The following is a 22170-nucleotide window of genomic DNA, read 5'->3' on the forward strand; positions in this document are numbered from 1 at the left end:
TCACTAAAGCTAGGCTCTTTACTTTCTATTGATCTTTATAATAAAAGAAAAATGGATGAACTATAGCCTGCTTGTTTACTCAGTGGTGCCCTTGCGCTTCATCTTGTACAACAAATTAATAATTTTCTGAAGTCAGCTAGAACAATATATTCACCATCTGACAAGATTTTTTTCTTTGTCTATAAAAAATTTCCCCTGTGATTTTTTGCAATAAAATGATGAATCTTTAGATTTTCAAGTTAATCAATCAATATTTCTAAGAAATCTCATGAATTTACAATTGTCATCATTTCAGTTCTGTTTTGTGTCACCCTTGTTTGCATTCTATATTGTTTGGCCATAATTAGACTCTTCAAATATGTAAATCAAGGCCTGCTTGTCTGAACATTTTCCCTTTACATAATCAAAATTATCTGTTTTGTATACCAGAATTTCCAAAAGATCTTTATAATCAAGTTTAATATTGGCACCATCAATTTTATGAAATGTGGTTTTCTAAGTTTAAAATTCCTTAGAAATAGTAGAATAACTCCTTTTGCTCACTTATCCCGGATGTGGAAATCAATCATTTTTGCTCAAATTCATAATTTTTTATAACTACTTTGAATTTAATCTCGAATTTGAAATTAAAACTGTAGTTTGATACCATAGACCTTTTTTGTGTGTCATTTTTAACTGGTCCCGCAATAGATATTGGAGGTAAAAAATTTAACTTTTAAAAGGGTAAGCTACTCACCACTTATATTTTATATTCAGTAACTATACTCTTATATATAACAGCACAGAAAAAAACTGAGGCTGAGAAACCGTTCCTTCTTTGAGAGATTACCCTCAAAAATTCAAATTTGTTCATTCACATTTGATAAAACTTTGGGCTACAATACATAGATGAACAATATCATATTAGATAAGTAAATAGGGTTTTGATTTGTAGGCTAGAATGTACTAAATGCAGTCTGTTTGAAAAACCTATGAAAACCCAGTTTGAAGTAATTAAGAAAATTGTAGATACCTGTGAATGTGAACAACAGCCTGAGGTAAAACAAAAATGACCACTATTTTTTAACCAGATACAATAAAAAAAAAAAATTAATTTTTAACTACCTAAACATAAGGGAATCTACCTGCCCAATTATTTTTCTCTAGACCACTTTGAATGGATTAACCTGCTTATATTTAGAAGAATCTGCCTGCTTGCATATTAATATCAGTCTATGGGAACTGATATCTTATACTTAGAATTAGATACTACAGTTCATATTATTAATGGCATCATTATTATAAAAACCAAATAAGGGTGTTTGCGACACCCTTATTGCGTATCATGGGTGTTCAGTGAAGTGTGTTGATCGAAAAAGGTTGGGAACCACTTATTCTACTGTTGTACCCAATTTGCTTGATTTACACTTGTAGAATTCTTTGTTTTTGAGTGTGAAAGAAACCTGCTTTCCAAACAATGTAAAAGTAAAGAAAATAAATTGCCTGGAAGTAATTCCAGAGTATGAAATAAATGTATTCAATAGTCAATATGGAGAATAAAGACTTAATGTAGAGGAAATTTTTAGAAATACAGCTGAGGAACAAATAAATAATTTTGAAAATATGTGTTTTTTTTAACCAAACTCGTATGAATTTTTGAAGGATGAATGAAATCTTGAATATTTTATAATTTACTTAAGCAATGACAAATGATAATTTAAAAAACATCAATTGATTAAAAATCAAATTAAGATACTTAATAAGTTTCATTTTTATATATTTTGAACAGTAAAACACAGAATCAAATGAAATATTAATTACAATACTATAACAGTAAATTTATAGTATATTACAGTCTCAAATTTAAATTAGGAAAAAATCATAAGTTTTTTAAATGTATGTAAAGAATTTTTTAAATTTTAATGTCTTTTTTTGCATTAGTACATCAATAAGAAACAAATTAAAAACTGTGAATTACAAGAGTAACTAGAAACATTTTCTTGCCCGCAAAATTAGATTTAAAAAAACAAGATTTAAAATTTAAGTTAATAAAGTTTTTTTTATTAATATTCAAAATTCAACAAATTTATAAACATGTCAAAACTCAGACAGTAATGTTTACACAGGTAAGGTGATAAGAACAATAAACAGATAATAGCATTAATTATAGCAATCCATTATTATTTTTATCAGCAGAATTTTTATTAATTTTGTTCTTTTTGAACTAGAAAAAATAAAAAAACTATTCTCATAATTTTTATGTAAATTACTGATTCCAATTGTAATTGCAGCTATTACATATATTTGTATAAATTAATTAATAATTATAACTAACAAAGTCTAATTAAATATACAAATTTTAAAATTTTGGTGCCTTTGATTCAAGCTTTGAATAATCAAGCGTTGGCGAGAGAAACTGAAACATAAAAAATGTAAATTAGATAATCTAAAATTAATATATACTTTCTTAATATAATTAAAAATTTCAAAAAAAAAAATTGAATAAAATTAAAAATTATTAAAAGAATATGTTTTAATGTAGTTTTAGAATTTATAGGTTACCAAACTGAAGACGTGGGATACTGCAAAAATTGATTATTGGAAATTAATATGGTAAGTTTAACTTATCTAATTACTATGTTTTGGCGATTTATATTTCATATAATATTTATATATAGACTAAGAGTGCTCGTTCCAATGTTTACAAATTGAAACTAACTGAAGTAATGCAGTACAACATAGTTCATCATACATTAATCAAATTTTTATTGTAAGTTAGGAGTGCTACAGAAATGTTCAGGATGATATAAAAGTTTACAGCGATGAATGTCTATTGGTTTTCTTATTTTTGAAAAGTATGCAAATTATGAGACTTTTTAACATCAGACTGTTAAAAAAAAGTTAGCAAAAATTGTACATGAGGATTGGTCATTTTCAATTAGGTTGCTTGGTGATAATATCTGTAATAATATGGAATCTATACAATTTTGAAAGATCTGAGAAAATAAAAATATGTTTCTATTTTCTATTATATTAACTGTTTTAAGCAAAAAATAAAGAGCCGGTTGTTGTAATTTTTTAGATGCCATGTGTTAATGATGACTTAAGTTTTGAATACAATTCTGATTAGTGATTAAAGTTATAATATTTCAGTAAAATTTAAAAATAAAATGACTAGAGTTCACAATGAAGTTGAACATCCTCTCATCAGAAAAAAGTGTGCTTAAAAAGATCTGGAATGAATACAAACTTAAGTTTTTTTTTTAATATCAAAGTAATTTAAGTAAGGAATTCATGTCATCTCATCTTGCATTGAGATGTCAATGCAATCAATAAACAACGAAAATATTTAAAATAAAGGATACTATGATCAATAATTGTTGAAAAACTATTAGAGAGATTTTTGAAGAGATGGGAATTTTCTTTGGCTTGTGTAAAACAATTTTTACTAACTTTTTGGGTATGAAACGAGTAGTAGCAAAATTTCCAAAACTGTTGAATTTTTAATAAAAGCAACATTGCAAAACAATTAACTGACATCACTGATGACTCACAATTATTCAAACATGTCGTAACAGGTGGTGGAATGTGTGTATGTGTTTATGATATGAAACAAAACATTCAATCATCCCAACAGAAGTTTTCTGGAAAACCAAGACTGAAAAAGTTTAAATGTTAGGGTTCTCTTTACAGTTTTTTAAATTTTTTTCTTATAATTACACTGGCATCAACCATTCTGAATGCTTACCACAAGGATGTATGGTTAACAAATAGTATTACTTAGCAGTTTATGTAAGTTCATCACAGCATAACTATTTATGTGATTTTCAAAGAAAATTACTAAAATATTGGCAAACAAGTCTTGAATTTTACACCATGACAACGCTCCAATTCATACGCCGCTATTAATTTGTAATTATTTAGCCAAAAATAACACTATACTGATGTTGCAGCCCCAGTTATTTTCTAGACATGTGACCCTGTGACTTTTTTTGTTCCTACTGATTAAGAAAACACTAAAAGGACAACAATTTAAGACGATAGGTGGGAAAAAGGATACCAAGTAAATTTAAGGCTATATCAAAAAATGGTTTCTACAAATGTTATTGAAATAAATTAATATGAATTTATTAATTTATTTCAATATAAATTAATATAAATAATATTATAATAATTTATCATTTATTAATATAAATTTATTAATTTACTATTAATAAATGAATGATATGAATTAATATTTTTTGCTCATGCTTTATATTTCAGCACTCAAAATAATCCCAAAGACAAGTAACATAAACAAGTATTAAGAACATATGAAAAGATCAACAATATACGTACAATGGTAGTTAAAAATCTACACTGAATGTGTTTAACAACCTACTCTTATTGTGAACAAGATTATAGAAGAGTGAAAAAGCAAAATGTCAATGACAGCCATATTTATTTCCTGTATAGTAGGGGGCATAAAATCTGAAGCCTGCAGTTAAGCAGCTAACATGATGTACATCAACATTTCTCATATTAGTGTTTACAAAACAGAAAACTAAATCTGTTCATGATTCAATCTCAATCATTTTACAATTTATATTAAGAGTAAATTTTATTTAACAAATAAATTATTAACCCAAATTGATGTTAAGTATAATTTAATAATTTATTGTATAATATTAATTTCAATTAAAATAAAATTATCTTGAATTATTTCACTTGTAATTGTTGTTTGAAGATGTGATAGGCATTTCTAAATCTAAATTATGAAAATTTATGGGGCAGCGATTAAAAATTAAAAATGATGCATATGTTGACAAAATTGATAAATGTTAAGTTAACACTTCCTTTTAAATGAAACAATTTTGTAAGTATGAGTTATTGTAATATGATGATTAACAGTAAAGATAAACATAGACAGAAAGCATCATATAAAATGGGCTAAAGAAAAATGAATGAAAATTCTGTAATAATTTTAGACAAAGCATCTTCTTATCACAGAACAAAGCAAGAAAAATTACCCACAACCAATATAAGAAATGCAGGACTGGTTAGATAATTATTGAATTATATTCTCATCTACTACACGCTGAAACCTCAACAATACAAGGAACTGAAAGGAACAAAGAAAAATACAAGTATTTGAGATGAATTTACCAAGAAAAACAGACATGAGTGTGATGACTATCCCTGTACCACCCAGTCTTAAACCCTACTGAAATGGTTTGGTCTGAAGTAAAATGATATGTTGGAAGCCATAATGTCACTTTTAACTTTAATGATGTTCAATGGATTGCCGAAGATAAATTTTCTAAAATGGACACATTGCATTATATTGCAAAAAAGTATAAAAAAAAGAAAAGAAGATGAATACATTAGGCAGGAGCACACACATAATTGACAACGTTACAGAATATTTTCTAATTTCTTTGAAAAATGATAGTGAATTTAGCGATTTGGATGATGACACTCAAGTGCTTTAATTTCTAAATTGTTGTATTTTATTTTTATTTTTGTAAAATTTGTGTATTATTTAAATTTATGTAATATGTTCATTAGCTTAGTGCTTTATTTTTCTAAAAATTTACATAACAATTTATATAACTTCAGTTAATTACACTAAATTTAATCTATCTTAACTGAACAAGAAGATTTTTTTCATAAGGTAGATTATCAAATAAAAATGAATTAATTTTATTATTTACATTAATTAAATAATAATAATTTTATTTAATATTAATTCTTGACATGATTAATATTAACATGACTGAAATAATAATTGATAATAATAAATATCAGTAGTGTATAAATATACAGAGGGTTCTGTAGCGAACCATATGTTATGCTAAATGAATAACAGCATATAAGCTGAAGCAGCTTCAGCTGACACAGTGATAAGCTTAAAGATTCATGTACAGTAAAGTACTTCAATTTGTTAAAACAATGTGATGGATGCAGTTGAGATTTATTACTGGCTAAAAAATGTAGTATTTAATGCCACAACTTAAAAAATATAAAAAAAAAAAATAGTAAATAATACAAATGTATAGAGGCAATCGTAAAAAAACAACCTTATATTGTTTATTTGCATATTCATCATATGGCTGATTCTCTTTTCTTGTCCATGCTACATCTGGGCTTTTCAAAGCAAGTCTTAAACTGTAAAATACTGCACCTAAACATCCTGCACCAACAATAACATACAATGGAATCAGCTGTAACAGAAAGAAAGAAAGTAAATTTATTCTAGCTTTCATGAAAATTTAAACATTAGGTTGGCTATAAATAAAATTATATATAAATACAAATATGCTATAAGAAATTAAATTTTTCAATGTGTAATCTTTATCATACAAACAAAACAAATTGCATTATGTATTTACAGTAGCAAAAATTGCATTAAGATGTTGCTAACACATAATGTTACATCAAATTGCTCACATCTATTTTTTGCTAATGTGATATGTGAAAAAAAATATTAGGGTAATATATAAGTGATTCATGCATTTTGTATGTTGTGGTCTATTGAGATTTTATAAATTTTAATTATTTTGGGTGCTCACTTCACACATTGGGCAAACTAAGCTATTCAATCTCTTTCACCCGGTATCTAATTTTAAAGTATAATTTATACTGTGATAAAATAATTTTGAACAATCTTGTAATGTTATACTTCTGAATTAGATATCAGGTGATCGATTGATTAACCTAAATTGAAAAAAAATTAAGCAAAGGCCTATCATAAAATTATCACCTATACAAAATGTTGTAACTTCAAACTCATACAAAGTTTGGGCAATTAAAATAAAATATAATTTTGGTGGGCTAAATTTTAAATCACCACATTCCTTAGAGTAACAAGTTTTTACTTACAGTTGTAGTATTTATCAAACTTTTTAACTTCATTGTTTTTATTAGAGAATTTAAAAGAAAATCAAAGTAAAGCATACAACTAATTTACTGTTATTCTAGACTTACCTGTCCCAAAGAACAGAATGGGATCACATAACTAAATCTTTATCTTTCATTATGATCTTGTGTTTAAGCACATAAAATAAAAGCAGGCTTCTAATAAACTCCTTACATAGTACTTATAAAACAGTTAGTTATTTTTATTTTTTCTTAAAATTTGAATTGGAAACTTTAAACAATTGGTCAACTTGTTCATATTAACAGATTTTTAGTGTACATTGAACTTGAAAGATTAATACAAGGAGAAATTACTTTATTCATACAGGAATTAGTTCATCAAAATGTTTCTTTAAGAATGCAGCACAAAAATATCCCCATGAAATTCAACATTTTAGGGGCAAATTTTCAAAATATTATGCATACTATGGCATAATGCCAAAATAGTTAAAATTGTTTGTTCAATTACTATCCTCAGAAAAATTAAATATTTATAACGTCTTAAACTCCTTTTATGAATCATAAGATCTTGCCAATGGTGAGGGGGCTTGAGTGCTCAATGATACAGAGTAGCTGGACCAAAGATGCAACCCACATCGTAGAGGTATCTGTTGAGAGCCAGACTAAGGAATGATTCCTGAGAGAAGGCAGCAGCTCATTTAATAGTTGTTAAGGGCGTAGGTCAGGAGGACTTAAACAACCATATCAACATCACTCAATCTTCTGAGTTCTGTGCAGCTGAAAGCAATGGAAAACTACGGCTGCTTTTTTCCAGGAAAATGTAGTAACAAGTAACTCTGTAGTAACAAAGATGGAGGCGCCTTCCTTGGTAAAATATTCCAGAGGTGAACTAGTCCCCCATTCGGATCTCCAGCTGGGGACTACTAAGGAAGGGGTCACCAGAAAATTAAAAAATAACATTGTATGAGTCGGAGCGTGGAAAGTTAGAAGTCTAAAAAAGGTTAGAAAATTTAAAGAGGGGAAATGGATAGATTAAATGTAGATGTAGTAGGAATCAACAAGGTTTGGTGAGAAGAGGAAAATAACTTTTGATCAGATGACTTTAGAATATTTAACACAGCTTCAAATGAAGGGCAGGCAGGAGTAGGTTTTGCAATGAACAAGAAGACAGGGAAAAGAGTAGAATATTTCAAAATGCATAGTGACAGAATCATTGTAATAGAGATAAAATCAAAACCTAAGCCATCATCGATTGTTAACGTTTATATGTCTACAAGTGCCCATGATGATGATGAGGTAGTGTGCATACAAAGAAATTGATGAAGCAATTAAACACATAAAAGGGGATGAAAATTTAATAATAGTTGGAGATTGGAATGCAAGCACTAGAAAAGGCAAGGAAGGAAATATTGTGGGTGAATATGGGCTGGGCAAAAGGAATGAAACAGGAGACTGAATATAGTTTTGCATGAAGTTGTAATTTAGTAATTGCCAACACCCAGTTTAAAAATCAGAAGAATAAACACACGGAAAAAACCAAGTGATACTGCAAGGTATCAGATAGATTACATCATGGTTAAGCAAAGATTTAGAAATCAACTCATCGACAGCAAAGCTTACCCTGGAGCAGACCTTGATAGCAACCATAATTTAGTGATAAAGAAATGTAGACTGGGGTTTAAAAATCTGAAGAAAAGGTATCAGATGAATGAGTGGAATTTAGAGAAGCTTGAGAACAAAGAGGTAAAGAAGATTTTTGAGAAGGATATTGCAAGAGGTCCAAGTAAAAAAGATAGGGTAGAAAATGTAGAAAAAGAATGGAAGAATGTTAAAAAGGAAATTCTTAAATCAGCAGAAGCGAACTTAGGTGGACTAAAGAGAACTGGCAGAAAACCTTGGATATCAGAGGATATATTGCAGCTGATGGATGAATACAGAAAATATAAGAATGCTAATTATTAAGAAAGTAAAAAAAACTATTGACAGTTAAGAAATACAATAAATAAGAAGTGCAAACTAATGAAAGAGGAGTGGATTAAAGAAATATGTTTAGAAGTGGAAAGAGAAATCATCATTGGTATAATAGATGGAGCTTATAGGAAAGGTAAGTAAAATTTTTTGGTATATAAATTAAAATCTAATAATAATGAGTTAAACAAAGATGGCACACCAACTTATGATAAGAAAGGAAAGGTCAATAGGTGGGTAGAATACATTGAAGAGTTATACAGAGAAAATGAATTAGAAAGTGTGGTGTTATAGAGGAAGTTGAAGAGGATGAAAGGGGAGAAACAATACTGAGATTGAGATCTGAATTTAAGAGAGCATTAAAAGATTTAAATGGGAGAAAGGCTCCTGGAATAGACAGAATACCTGCAGAATTACTGTGCAGTGGAGGTGAGGAAGAGATAGATAGATTATACAAACTGGTATGTAATATTTATGAAAAAGGGGAAGTTACATCAGACTTCAAAAAGTGTTATAGTCATGATACCAAAGAAAGCAGGAGCAGATAAATGTGAAGAATACAGAACAATTAGCTTAACTAGTCATGCATCAAAAATCTTAACTATAATTCTACAGAAGAATTGAGAGGAGAGGGGAATAAGTATTAGGTGAAGACCAATTGGGTTTCAGGAAAAGAATAGGGACAAGGGCAGCAATTTTAGTGCTCAGATTAATAGTAGAAGGAAGATTAAAGAAAAGCAAACAACTTAATTGGCATTTATAGACCTAGAAAGGGCATTTGACAACATAGACAACATTTTTTTAAATGTTCAGCATTTAAAAAAAATTAGGGTTCAAGTACAGAGATAGAAGAACAAATGCTAACATTTACAGGAACCAAACAACAGTAATAATTGAAGAACATAAGAAAGAAGCCGTAATAAAAAAGGGAGTCCGACAAGGATGTTCCCTATTTCCATTACTTTTTAATCTTTACATAGAACAAGCAGTTAATGATGTTAAAGAACAATTTAAATCCAGAGTAACAGTACAAGGTGAAAAAATAAAGATGCTACGATTTGCTGAAGATATAACAATTCTAGCTGAGAGTAAAAAAGATTTAAAAGAAACAATGAATGGCATGGACGAAGTCCTATGCAAGAACTACTAAGAATATAATGAAAGTAATGAAATGTTGTAGAAATAATGTAGATGAATCATTGAATATAAAAATAGAAGAGAAAAGATTTTGGAGGTAGAAGAATTTGTTATTTGGGAAGTAGAATTACTAAAGATGGACAAAGCAGGAGCGATATAAAATGCTGAATAGTACAGGCAAAAGAGCCTTCATTCATAAATATAATTTGTTTACATCAAGAATTAATTTAAATGTCAGGAAAAAATTTTTGATAGTATATGTTTGGAGCGTAGCTTTATGTGGAAGTGAAACTTGGATGATCTGAGTACCTGAGAAGAAAATATTAGAAGCTTTTGAAATGTGGTGCTATGAGAATGTTAAAAATCAGATGGGTGGATAAAATGACAAATGAAGAGATGTTGCGGCAAACTGATGAAGAAAGAAGCATTTGGAAAAATATAGTTAAAAGACGAGACAAACTTATAGGCCACATATTAAGGTATCCTGGAATAGTTGCTGTAATACTGGAGGGACAGGTAGAAGGAAAAAATTGTGCAGGAAGGCAATGTTTGGAATATCTAAAACAAATTGTTAGGATGTAGGATGTAAGGAGTATACTGAAATGAAATGACTGGCACTAGATAGGGAATCATGGAGAGTTGCATCAAACCAGTCAAATGACTGAAGAAAAAAAACATCTTAAAAAAACAACTATTTGATGAGTAACAGGAGGAGAAAGTAAATAAACCTTCATATAAACACTGAAGCATACAGTGAAATAACTTGAAACAAATAAAAATTATAGGCAACTAATTCAAACCAGTAGTTTATATAATTGTTTTCATATTTTACATATGCAGTATGAGTAAGCTTGGAAAAGAAAACATACCATGGGCCTTCCGAAATATAAGCAGTATTATTAAATTTCTTTGTTTCAAATATACATTTCAAAGTCCTCAATCCCTTTTCCTCCCACAAACTATTTATCGAAATACATAAGGGAATTTTATGTGAATGTTTTGGTACTTATTATTTGCAACATCTCTTCCTCTTAAATTCTAACTATGATCGACACACCTAAGTATCAGTTCTACTCTGTAATGTACTCAAAATATATATTTTTTTTGTTAGTTTAGTTTCACGTATTAACAAGAAAAAAAATCATTTTGACACTTCAAAAACCTAAATTTGACAGCAAAATACTTTCATTTTTAGCTGAAGCATTAGTGCACCTCTTTGATTCTCTTTATAGTAAAGAATTTTCAGTCTCATTTTTGAAATGAATTTATCTTTGAGCTAATAATCCATCTTTTCAAAAGTTTTTTTGATTGTATAAATTCATGAAACCGGTCATCATACAATGAAAATGTTACACGAGCTAATTTGAACTCAAAAGCACTATTTTAGTTTAAGTAAACAAAAATTCAGGCAAAACAGCAACAGAATAAGCCTATCATCATTATTATTCAACATTGAATACCTGGCTTAAATTACTTTATTATACACTAATCTCACTTAAACTTACTTAATTGTACACTAATCTAGATATGCTAGTTATTAACAAACATTGTTTTTTTCTTTTATGATATTGAATAAAAAATTAATTATTTATTAATAACTTAACATGTATTTACACTTTATTTTAATTATGAATATAAAAATGAGTTAAAATGAATGTTGATGGTTGTTAATGATGATAGTAATAAAATTAAATGTTGATCTTTCCCCCTCCACTCAATACTGAACACCTAATTACCAAGGAGAAACAGAAGAGCAGGTAGTTAAGAAAACTTATGGGAAAAAGGAGAAACAATAGAACAGCTTTTGTAAATTTTGTGAGCATACTTTAAAACCTATAAGAAACTAGAGCAAAATATATCTTTTCCTTTTTCAAGACTAGCTGCTAGTGAAGACTAGCATGCAAGTAGTTATTAATCTCTCTATCATAGTATCAACAATGATCAATAATAGCAACATCACTTTTCCTTAAAACCTTCAAACTTCTTTCAAAAGGTGGAAACACTAAATTCTGTTTTGGGCGCAATAATTGATGGACTTGTGTTGGGAATAAGAGTTGCCAACAATCAATCGGATCAAAAAAGAGTTTGGAATTCTTGTTGATCTGTTGGGAACACAATGTGGAAAGCCTACCATCCAGAAATCTATGAAATAGCATAATATTGAACATGTCTCTTCTCAAGGCCAAAACAGGAATATCAAATTGACGTTGCAGCTCAGGAAGATCCTGGCACTTCTAGCAAAGCCATGATACACATTTATTATGGACACTTTCAATCATTTCTGAAATGAAAAGTCGCTTACAGTTTCAAATAAAGGCAGAAAAACTCAAGATGGCTTCTTACTAGTGCCTTATACAGTAAGAGGCAGGTGTTAGCATTTTGAAAACCTCTTGCCATCCACTGGACCAATACCAAATTCCTTTTAGCTTTGTTAATTATTGCTGACTCTGTACGGTTGAGAATAACAGTAATTTGTTATCAAGGTTTAGTTTTCAACTACTCAGCTTATTGCATCCCCACAGATAACACATTATCACAACACACAGGATTACTTTTCCTCATAAAGGACATTAATTTTCTTAAAATTTAGTGGGATATGATTATTTTTTGCCCAGTCATTCAATCTATTAACACTGTTTTGAAGAATTTATTGATCTGGCCCTGTCTTGATACAAAATTCTGTCTTTATTACAAATTTTCAAGTTAACAGGATACAGCTGACCCACAATTAACATATGAACAAATATCATTGATATATACCACAAAACACAGAGGTCCAAGATTAAAGCTTTCAGAAACACCAGATCTCATCAAGCAAGGCTCTGAAATTTCACCACCAAAATGCACAAAGAAAGATTTATCACCCAGATAAGAAGAAATCAATCTTCTATAGGTTTCACTTAAACCAAAATGCAATAGTTTATTAATGAAAACATAGTGAGGTATTTTATCAAAAGCCTTTTTAAGATCAAACAAAACATCAACTTGCGACCAATGAAAAGATGCAAAATTAGTTTTCATAGACTGGCTTTGGATGAAACCATATTGCGCTGGAGCAGTAAAATGTTATATGTGACTGTAAATATTATCAAAAATAATTTGTTCCAGAACTTTCCAAAAATAGGATGAAAATTGTCAATAGATGGGACCCCTGGTTTGGGTACAGATAGCAGGGAAGACACAATCTGCCAAACTTCATATAAAGATGGATGAAAGAAATAAGATAAGATAAGATGGCAATAAGATCACTAATACCCTTCAGGACGGCGTAGGCAGCCCATCAAGTTCAACTGCAGATCTCCCATTAACACATTTAACAGCTTCAAACACACTTTGATGTAATAAGTGGTGATTGAACAATGCAGAATCCTGGTATACACCTGCAAAGTAATCAGCCAACACTTCATATGCTCATACGCTATTCTAGGATGTCACCACCCAATCCTTATCAGTGCTTTAATCCAAATAGCATCAGATCTGTAACTACTGATGTAATTCCAAAAGTTGGAAGGTTTAATAGTCAGATTATTTTCACAATTTTGTGCCAGTCTAGACTTTGTCCATGTGCAAGATCAATCTAAGCTGTTTTCTAAGCAAAGAGACATTAGTTAGTCAGACGTACGACCAGAATTTCTGTACAGAGTATGCTTTCTTTTCTTTCCCTCAATAAGAGCTATAAGTTGGTGCGAAAACCAAGATGGATGCTTGTGTCTCTTACATTCCATAATGGGAAAATTATTTATGATTCTTTGAAGAATGCCCTGCAATTTTGCGGCTGTAGACTCAATAATAGGGCTAAGCAAAACATTTGGCAATGCTGAGTTAGCTATTTGATTATAGAATACTAAATAGTTGCCCTTCTTATAATTTCTTCTATGGCCATAGTTATCCACCAAAATCCTTAAATCTTTAATAATGACCAAAATGGGTGGAGGTACATCTATCAGACAATTCAATAAAAATCAGATCCAAAATAGAAAGATTACCACTATAATCAGAATCAATCAACGACACAAAATCAAAGCCAACATAACCAGCCAATTGGAACTAAACTTTTGCCTTACATTTTGCATATAAATGAACACTGGAAAAGAATTTTCTGGCTAACCAATCTATATTAGGTGAATTAAAATCACTCAACAGCATTATATGAAAATACAGCACATTAAACATTTGAGCAACAAGTTAAAAAAATATTCCTCAATAGTTGAAACAGCAATTAAAGCTAAAAAATAACGATCCTGATCAAAAGATTCATTTTACAGAGGTGTGGTATCTCTAGCCAAACTGTTTCGTCAATTAATATATCTTCTCAAAGGTCACATCTTCTTAAAACACTTGACCTTCCAATTCACAACTAGGAGAGAACCTCCCCCGTGCTTCACCTTCCTTACAAAATGGTCAATTATCTTCTAAAAAAGACTAAAAGGGAACCTAAACTCTTAAACTAAAACTAAGATGTGCGCAGTAACTGTTGCTGATGGGCTTCCTCGTTGGCTCCTGAAGAAAGCAGTTGATTGCAACTTGAACTGAACCGCCAAGACCTAAAAGCAAGCTGAGCAACCTACAAGATGTTAAAGATCAAGGCAACAGGAAACAGGCAACTCACAAAGAAAAAAATCAAGGACCTTTTAGCCAGCCATCACCTGGAGACCCAGAGAACAGATCCAAGTCATTGCCCAGCCTGAACCAGGTACTCAGAAGGAGTATCGCACTAGGAAGTGCGATACTCCTCCGCACTCCGAACTCCGAAAACGGGTCCTTTTTCAGTAAAAATGTTAATTGGTTATTGTTATATTAATGTAAAAACAATCAGGTAAAAAAAGAAACCAACTAAACTGTGCACAATAGAATGCCAGAACAAGAATATCAGGCCAGAGGCTGAGAAGCAATAATAATAAATAAGGTGATTGATAAATATTTCAATGCTTCTAGAAATATTAATAGTAATATTGTGGTCTAATACTACTAAAGGTATGTGATATTACTGCTGAACTGAACCTGAATTACCTTTTAGGGCATTTAAGTCTGTTATCAAAAATGAAATAAATTAAAAATATCAACAGGTCTACTAAAAAATGTGAAATCTTTACAAAGATTAATATAGAAAACGGGTCCTTTTTCAGTAAAAATGTTAATTGGTTATTGTTATATTAATGTAAAAATGTGCGTTTTTATTGTTATTTTTGAGAGAAAAAGGTCATACCTGCTTACTGAAAAAGGTTCAAAATTATTTATAAAATGTTAATTTAACATTATTTACTGTTAATTAAAACATCTGATTTCTTGCATTGAAGGGCAGCAAACATTTAAATTTTTGGTGGAAAAACAAAATGCAAATGCACTCTATTATCAAATTACTGTTAAACTGAGTCTTCTGCAGATCTCAACACAGCTCACTGAATTACTACAGAGGGAGTTTTAATTATAAATAATTACCTACATGAAGTTCTAGAGTTAAGATAAACAGTGTACCTAGAAACACGTCTCTAAACCAAAATAATCTTGTTGCTATTAATTTCCCTTGTCCCTCTCCAAATGATAGGAAGTGATTGTTTAATAGCTGAAATTTTCATATTTTATTTATTAATTTTAACATTTCACAGGAAAAAACACCTTCCTTTTCAAATAGGATTTCCAACATGTGGATTACAATGGAAAATATTAGTGAGTATATTATGATAAAAATTAGAAAATAATTTCATGCCAATTTTTAAACAATTTAAAAGATATGCCATATTTTATTAAAAATGAATGTCTTAATCTATTCTGGAGGTATAAATTTTTATAGAAAAAAAAAACACCTTTCTATATTTATCTGAGAAAAAGAATTATGACCTTCAAGAAAAATAGCTATCATCCAAATACTGCAAAGAAAGTTTGTCAAAAAGGCAATGATACTACACTTAAAGCTTGCTGAAAATTAGGAGCACATATTCTGTTACACATTCTACTGTAGATTTAAAAAAAATTATAATAATGGTTAAATGATTCTTAAAGAGAAAATCATTTATAATTTCCTGACAAAGCTTTAACAGAGAGTTGAAGAATGATGGTGTTAGAAGAAATCTGCTCTGCTTCACACAAAAAAGCTCAAAAAAAAGTATTTCTTTGTTAAATGTGAAGGTAGTTTTGCAATATGGATCAGTTTTGTTACTGTGTTAGGCACCATTCACTTAATAGAAAACTTTCTTTTTTTACAGTGAAAAATATTAAATAATTTTATAAAAGTAATAAAATTTTATCTCCTATCTTTATCTATTTTATCCTACTTCAATTCCATTTATTTTCTAACAAAGCCTCTTATCATTAATCAGGTACTTACAAAATTTTTATATACAACTGTAGAAACCAGCTCTGCCTGCCTATTATGTAGACTATTTTATAACTTCCATTCTGCAGTTCACTATCAACACCATCTTGAAGACTATAACCATTGAAAAGGAATTTCTCCACACAGAAATGGTTGGAGGATGCTAAATGCTAAGTCTACAGAGTTATAAGGAGACGTGATCAACTGTTTCTATTTAAGGCTTGGTAACTCCACAAAAGACATTGTTCACCAAAGATTGTCGAGTAATTCGAGCTTCATAACCTTAATGCATTGATTACCTGATTAACGATTTTCATAATGGACTTCATTAAACATAAATGAATGCATTGCACACATGCAATCAATTACCCCATTATCACCAAACTTGTAATATGTGTATCAATGAGTTTCAAAATACACTCTTACATTCCATAAATTACAAATCTAGCTTCAGATTTCATAGGCTGTTTGATTAAAAGTAATTACAATTACGGACTCAGCTTAGATTTTGGTGAAATTTGGAAGCTAACTTTTAGGAGCCAATTTATTTTACAATTGAAATTATTTGTAGGAAATGCCTTTCACTTGAGTTACATATCTTATAAGTTACAAAGTACAGTCATCAAACATTTTTCCACTGTACAAGTAAGCATAATAATATACATTATTTTCAGATTAAATAATAGATTATGGTAAACAACTATGAACTGGTCTAACAACAATCAGCCAATTTAATAATTAAGATTAAGTTATGTTTGCTGACATTTGAAGTTCAGCACATGAGATCATTAGTTACCTAACCTACCTAAATTCAATTAAATTTCACTTAAAGTTATTTACTCCATAAATAATGCAAACTGCACATTTACCAAAATTCACACTTTAAGCTTAAACTAAGTTAATTTAATCTTAAGTGAATCTTATCTCATTTTTAACTTAATTTCACTGAAACAGAATTATTTAATTTGAAAATAATGTTATTTCATTTCTAAAATGCTGAATAACATTTTTGGTGAGGGTTCTCTGTAAGTTAAAGAGCTAGGGTAAGTTAAAGAGCTAGTTAATAGCTAGGGTAAAAGGCATTTTTGATGAATAATTCCAATTGTAACGAATAACTTAGGTCCTAAATAGGTAATTCCAAATTTCATCAAAATCAGAGGCTAGTATTTAATTAGTACATAATTGAATATTTTTTTTTTTGTCTTCAGTCATTTGACTGGTTTGATGGAGCTCTCCAAGATTCCCTATCTAGTGCTAGTCGTTTCATTTCAGTATACCCTCCACATCCTACATCCCTAACAATTTGTTTTACATATTCCAAACGTGGCCTGCCTACACAATTTTTTCCTTCTACCTGTCCTTCCAATATTAAAGCGACTATTCCAGGATGCCTTAGTATGTGGCCTATAAGTCTGTCTCTTCTTTTAACTATATTTTTTCCAAATGCTTCTTTCTTCATCTATTTGCCGCAATACCTCTTCATTTGTCACTTTATCCACCCATCTGATTTTTAACAATCTCCTATAGCACCACCTTTCAAAAGCTTCTAATCTTTTCTTCTCAGATACTCCGATTGTCCAAGTTTCACTTCCATATAAAGCGACACTCCAAACATACACTTTCAAAAATCTTTTCCTGACATTTAAATTAATTTTTGATGTAAACAAATTATATTTCTTACTGAAGGCTCGTTTAGCTTGTGCTATTCGGCATTTTATATCGCTCCTGCTTCGTCCATCTTTAGTAATTTTACTTCCCAAATAACAAAATTCTTCTACCTCCATAATCTTTTCTCCTCCTATTTTCACATTCAGTGGTCCATGTTTGTTATTTCTACTACATTTCATTACTTTTGTTTTGTTCTTGTTTATTTTCATGCGATAGTTCTTGCGTAGGACTTCATCTATGCCGTTCATTGTTTCTTCTAAATCCTTTTTACTCTTGGCTAGAATTACTATATCATCAGCAAATTGTAGCATCTTTATTTTTTCACGTTGTACTGTTACTCCGAATCCAAATTGTTCTTTAACATCATTAACTGCTAGTTCCATGTAAAGATTAAAAAGTAACGGAGATTGGGAACATCCTTGTCGGATTCCCTTTTTTATTACGGCTTCTTTCTTATGTTCTTCAATTGTTACTGTTGCTGTTTGGTTCCTGTACATGTTAGCAATTGTTCTTCTATCTCTGTATTTGAACCCTAATTTTTTTAAAATGCTGAACATTTTATTCCAGTCTATGTTATCGAATGCCTTTTCTAGGTCTATAAACGCCAAGTATGTTGGTTTGTTTTTCTTTAATCTTCCTTCTACTATTAATCTGAGGCCTAAAATTGCTTCCCTTGTCCCTATACTTTTCCTGAAACCAAATTGGTCTTCCCCTAATACTTCTTCCACTCTCCTCTCAATTCTTCTGTATAGAATTCTAGTTAAGATTTTTGATGCATGACTAGTTAAACTAACTGTTCTGTATTCTTCACATTTATCTGCCCCTGCTTTCTTTGGTATCATGACTAACACTTTTTTTGAAGTCTGACGGAAATTCCCCTTTTTCATAAATATTACACACCAGTTTGTATAATCTATTAATCGCTTCCTCACCTGCACTGCGCAGTAATTCTACAGGTATTCCGTCTATTCCAGGAGCCTTTCTGCCATTTATGCTCTCTTAAATTCAGATCTCAGTATTGTTTCTCCCATTTCATCCTCCTCAACTTCCTCTTCTTCCTGTATAACACCATTTTCTAATTCATTTCCTCCGTATAACTCAATATATTCCACCCATCTATCGACTTTACCTTTCGTATTATATATTGGTGTACCATCTTTGTTTAACACATTACTAGATTTTAATTTATGTACCCCAAAATTTTCCTTAACTTTCCTGTATGCTCCGTCTATTTTACCAATGTTCATTTCTCTTTCCACTTCTGAACATTTTTCTTTAATCCACTCTTCTTTCGCCAGTTTGCACTTCCTGTTTATAGCATTTCTTAATTGCCGATAGTTCCTTTTACTTTCTTTATCACTAGCATTCTTATATTTTCTACGATCATCCATCAGCTGCAATATATCGTCTGAAACCCAAGGTTTTCTACCAGTTCTCTTTATTCTGCCTAAGTTTGCTTCTGCTGATTTAAGAATGTCCTTTTTAACATTCTCCCATTCTTCTTCTATATTTTCTACCTTATCTTTTTTACTCAGACCTCTTGCGATGTCCTCCTCAAAAATCTTCTTTACTCCTCTTCCTCAAGCTTCTCTAAATTCCACCGATTCATGTGACACCTTTTCTTCAGGTTTTTAAACCCCAATCTAGATTTCATTATCACCAAATTATGGTCGCTATCAATGTCTGCTCCAGGGTAAGTTTTGCAGTCAACGAGTTGATCTCTAAATCTTTGCTTAACCATGATATAATCTATCTGAAGTATCGCCTGGCTTTTTCCAAGTGTATATTCTTCTATTATGATTTTTAAATTGGGTGTTGACAATTACTAAATTATACTTCGTGCAAAACTCTATAAGTCGGTCCCCTCTTTCATTCCTTTTGCCCAGCCCGTATTCGCCCACTATATTTCCTTTCTTGCCTTTTCCAATGCTTGCATTCCAATCTCCAACTATTATTAAATTTTCATCTCCTTTTACGTGTTTAATTGCTTCATCAATCTCTTCGTATACACACTCTACCTCATCATCATCATGGGCGCTTGTAGGCATATAGACGTTAACAATCGTTGTCGGTTTAGGTTTTGATTTTATCCTTATTACAATGATTCTATCGCTATGCGTCTTGAAATACTCCACTCCCCTCCCTATCTTCTTGTTCAATTGAATATAATGACCTGATTAAAAAACATATCTAACACTAAGTAACATCCTTAGCATAACATAATTTACTATAATGGCAGCTAGTAAAAGTTGTATATTTAAAACATACTTCCTGGGTAACTCTCCTAAATGAAATTCTGGTCAACTAGGAAAAATGGTTTCAAAATGAAACTAAGGACTGCACTAGAGAATAGACTTGCTGTTGATGGTCATGATTAATGAGTTTAAATTAAATTATATTTTTTATATTTATTTAGATGATTAATGAAATCTAGTTCTTTAAATTTACCTAACAATTAATCTGCCATTAGAATGGGATTTGAACTAAATGTTTATAATGAGGTTCATTAATACATTACAAACGACAAAAAAAAAATTAAATTTTTTAACAAGCAGAGTTGGATACATGAATTCATGAACAGTATGTGAATTGAATCAAGGCAAAAGCATAGAATGCAAGTTTGGAGGAGGTATATAAGTACAAATTAAAGAGGCCTATATCTAGTTTTCTACATTAATTAACTGGAAAGTTTTAATTCAATTTTTAATTAAGTAGTGAAATTTCACTTTATGAATCTTAACAAATTTTGTATGAAATTTTACTGCCCAAATGAGTGTAATAACAAGTAATCACCAAATTAATAACAGGATTAATTTCTACACAAATACAGTGATGCAAAAAAAAATATTATCAAAACTAATCTTAGCAATTTATTGAACACCTTTTAGATATAAAATTAAAACATAAAATACCTCACTTCCTAAATGTTTTTTTTTCTTCTATGGAAATTTACAAGACTGTATTATCAACTCCTTCTCACTGCAATTATTGGTAGCACTGTGCACCTAGCTAAAAGGTTATGAAATCCTTAATTATGTAATCTAACATGTTCAATCTATGTGTTGTCAGCTTCTTAATATGTTTTAAGGATATTATAAATATATATTAAGACGACTTATTGATTCCTAACCTTTTCAAGACAACTAACATTAACAACAGTGGTGGTAGTAATTTCCCTGAAAAAGATGCTGTAAATTAAATAATACAGAAGAAAATTTTTTATTTAATTATAGTTTTAGGACATTTTGCCAGGCTGGTAACAATTCAGTTACTTTGGAGTTTTCTTCAAGAAACAATCCAAATAAGCTATAAGCCTGTTTTACTGAATTCTAATTTCAATAAAACAGTTAAAAAGTAAAGGCTAATTTGCTAAGATACTAACAGAAAATAAACTTGGTCAAAAACTTGCACACAGGAAAACCAAGGTTAAATTATTTTTTAAACAATACTGAACCAGCACAAAAACAATTCCAATTTCAGTAAAAATTTTTCATTACTTTTGAGGAACTTATCTTACAATTTAGCTATTAAAACTGCAATAGTTATCCGAATATTAATAAAGATTGCGGCTTGAATTTTTATCGTACAAGCTAAAACACATTTTCTCACATACTTGTAAGATACATAATTTGGAAACTTAATAAATCGCAACTGAAGCTGATAAGTACATCTTGTTTTACTGAAAAATGTAAACTAAATATAAATGTTACTGAAATATCAAATTTCTTGAAATATAGAAAAAATTACTTAGACCATCTTGAAAAAAAATTGTTATTTTACTGCTGAATTACTACACAAACTGTTGTCAAAATTATAAAAATCTTGCATTGAATACTTACAGCAGGTTCCTTTTTAAGAGAACTCCACGTCAATCCTTTCATTTTTGGGAAAAATAAATAAAATCTTTTTTCACAGAAAATGACCTTCCGTCACTGAAAAAACGGAGAAAAATATCGACCTAGAGGCGCTGATTGCAATCCTGCTTGTGCAATCAAAATGCATATTTTATACGTACTGATTTGCGAAGTATATTACCATGAAAAGAATATTTTTAACATGAAAAGAAAACTAAATCCTAAAAAATTTGCTAGTTGAGAGGAAATGTTTTTTTAACAAATGATTACGTGTAACAAAATTTTATAAAATCAAAAGTAAAGTATCATCAATAATGTTTAAATTTATTAATTTTTTTAATGCACAATTTGTATGGTAAAAGGGAAGTCTGAAAAAATTATTCATTTTATATT

The 22170-nt window shown here is 30.0% G+C and overlaps 1 protein-coding gene across 1 annotated transcript; it reads right to left on the reverse strand.

Annotated features, from left to right (window-relative positions):
• Positions 1 to 1739: 1739 nt before the first annotated feature.
• Positions 1740 to 21926, reverse strand: ND-MLRQ (NADH dehydrogenase (ubiquinone) MLRQ subunit). The gene is made up of 3 exons (XM_075375519.1): positions 21763 to 21926; positions 6039 to 6182; positions 1740 to 2395 (listed from the first exon to the last, which is right to left on the reverse strand). The coding sequence occupies exons 1-3, from the start codon at positions 21802 to 21804 to the stop codon at positions 2339 to 2341; spliced, it is 243 nt and encodes an 80-aa protein (XP_075231634.1). The 5' UTR covers positions 21805 to 21926; the 3' UTR covers positions 1740 to 2338.
• Between the last annotated feature and the right edge of the window lie 244 nt (positions 21927 to 22170).

This window comes from Lycorma delicatula, chromosome 9 (genome assembly GCF_047948215.1).
Source record: "Lycorma delicatula isolate Av1 chromosome 9, ASM4794821v1, whole genome shotgun sequence".
Lineage (NCBI taxonomy): Eukaryota > Metazoa > Arthropoda > Insecta > Hemiptera > Fulgoridae > Lycorma > Lycorma delicatula.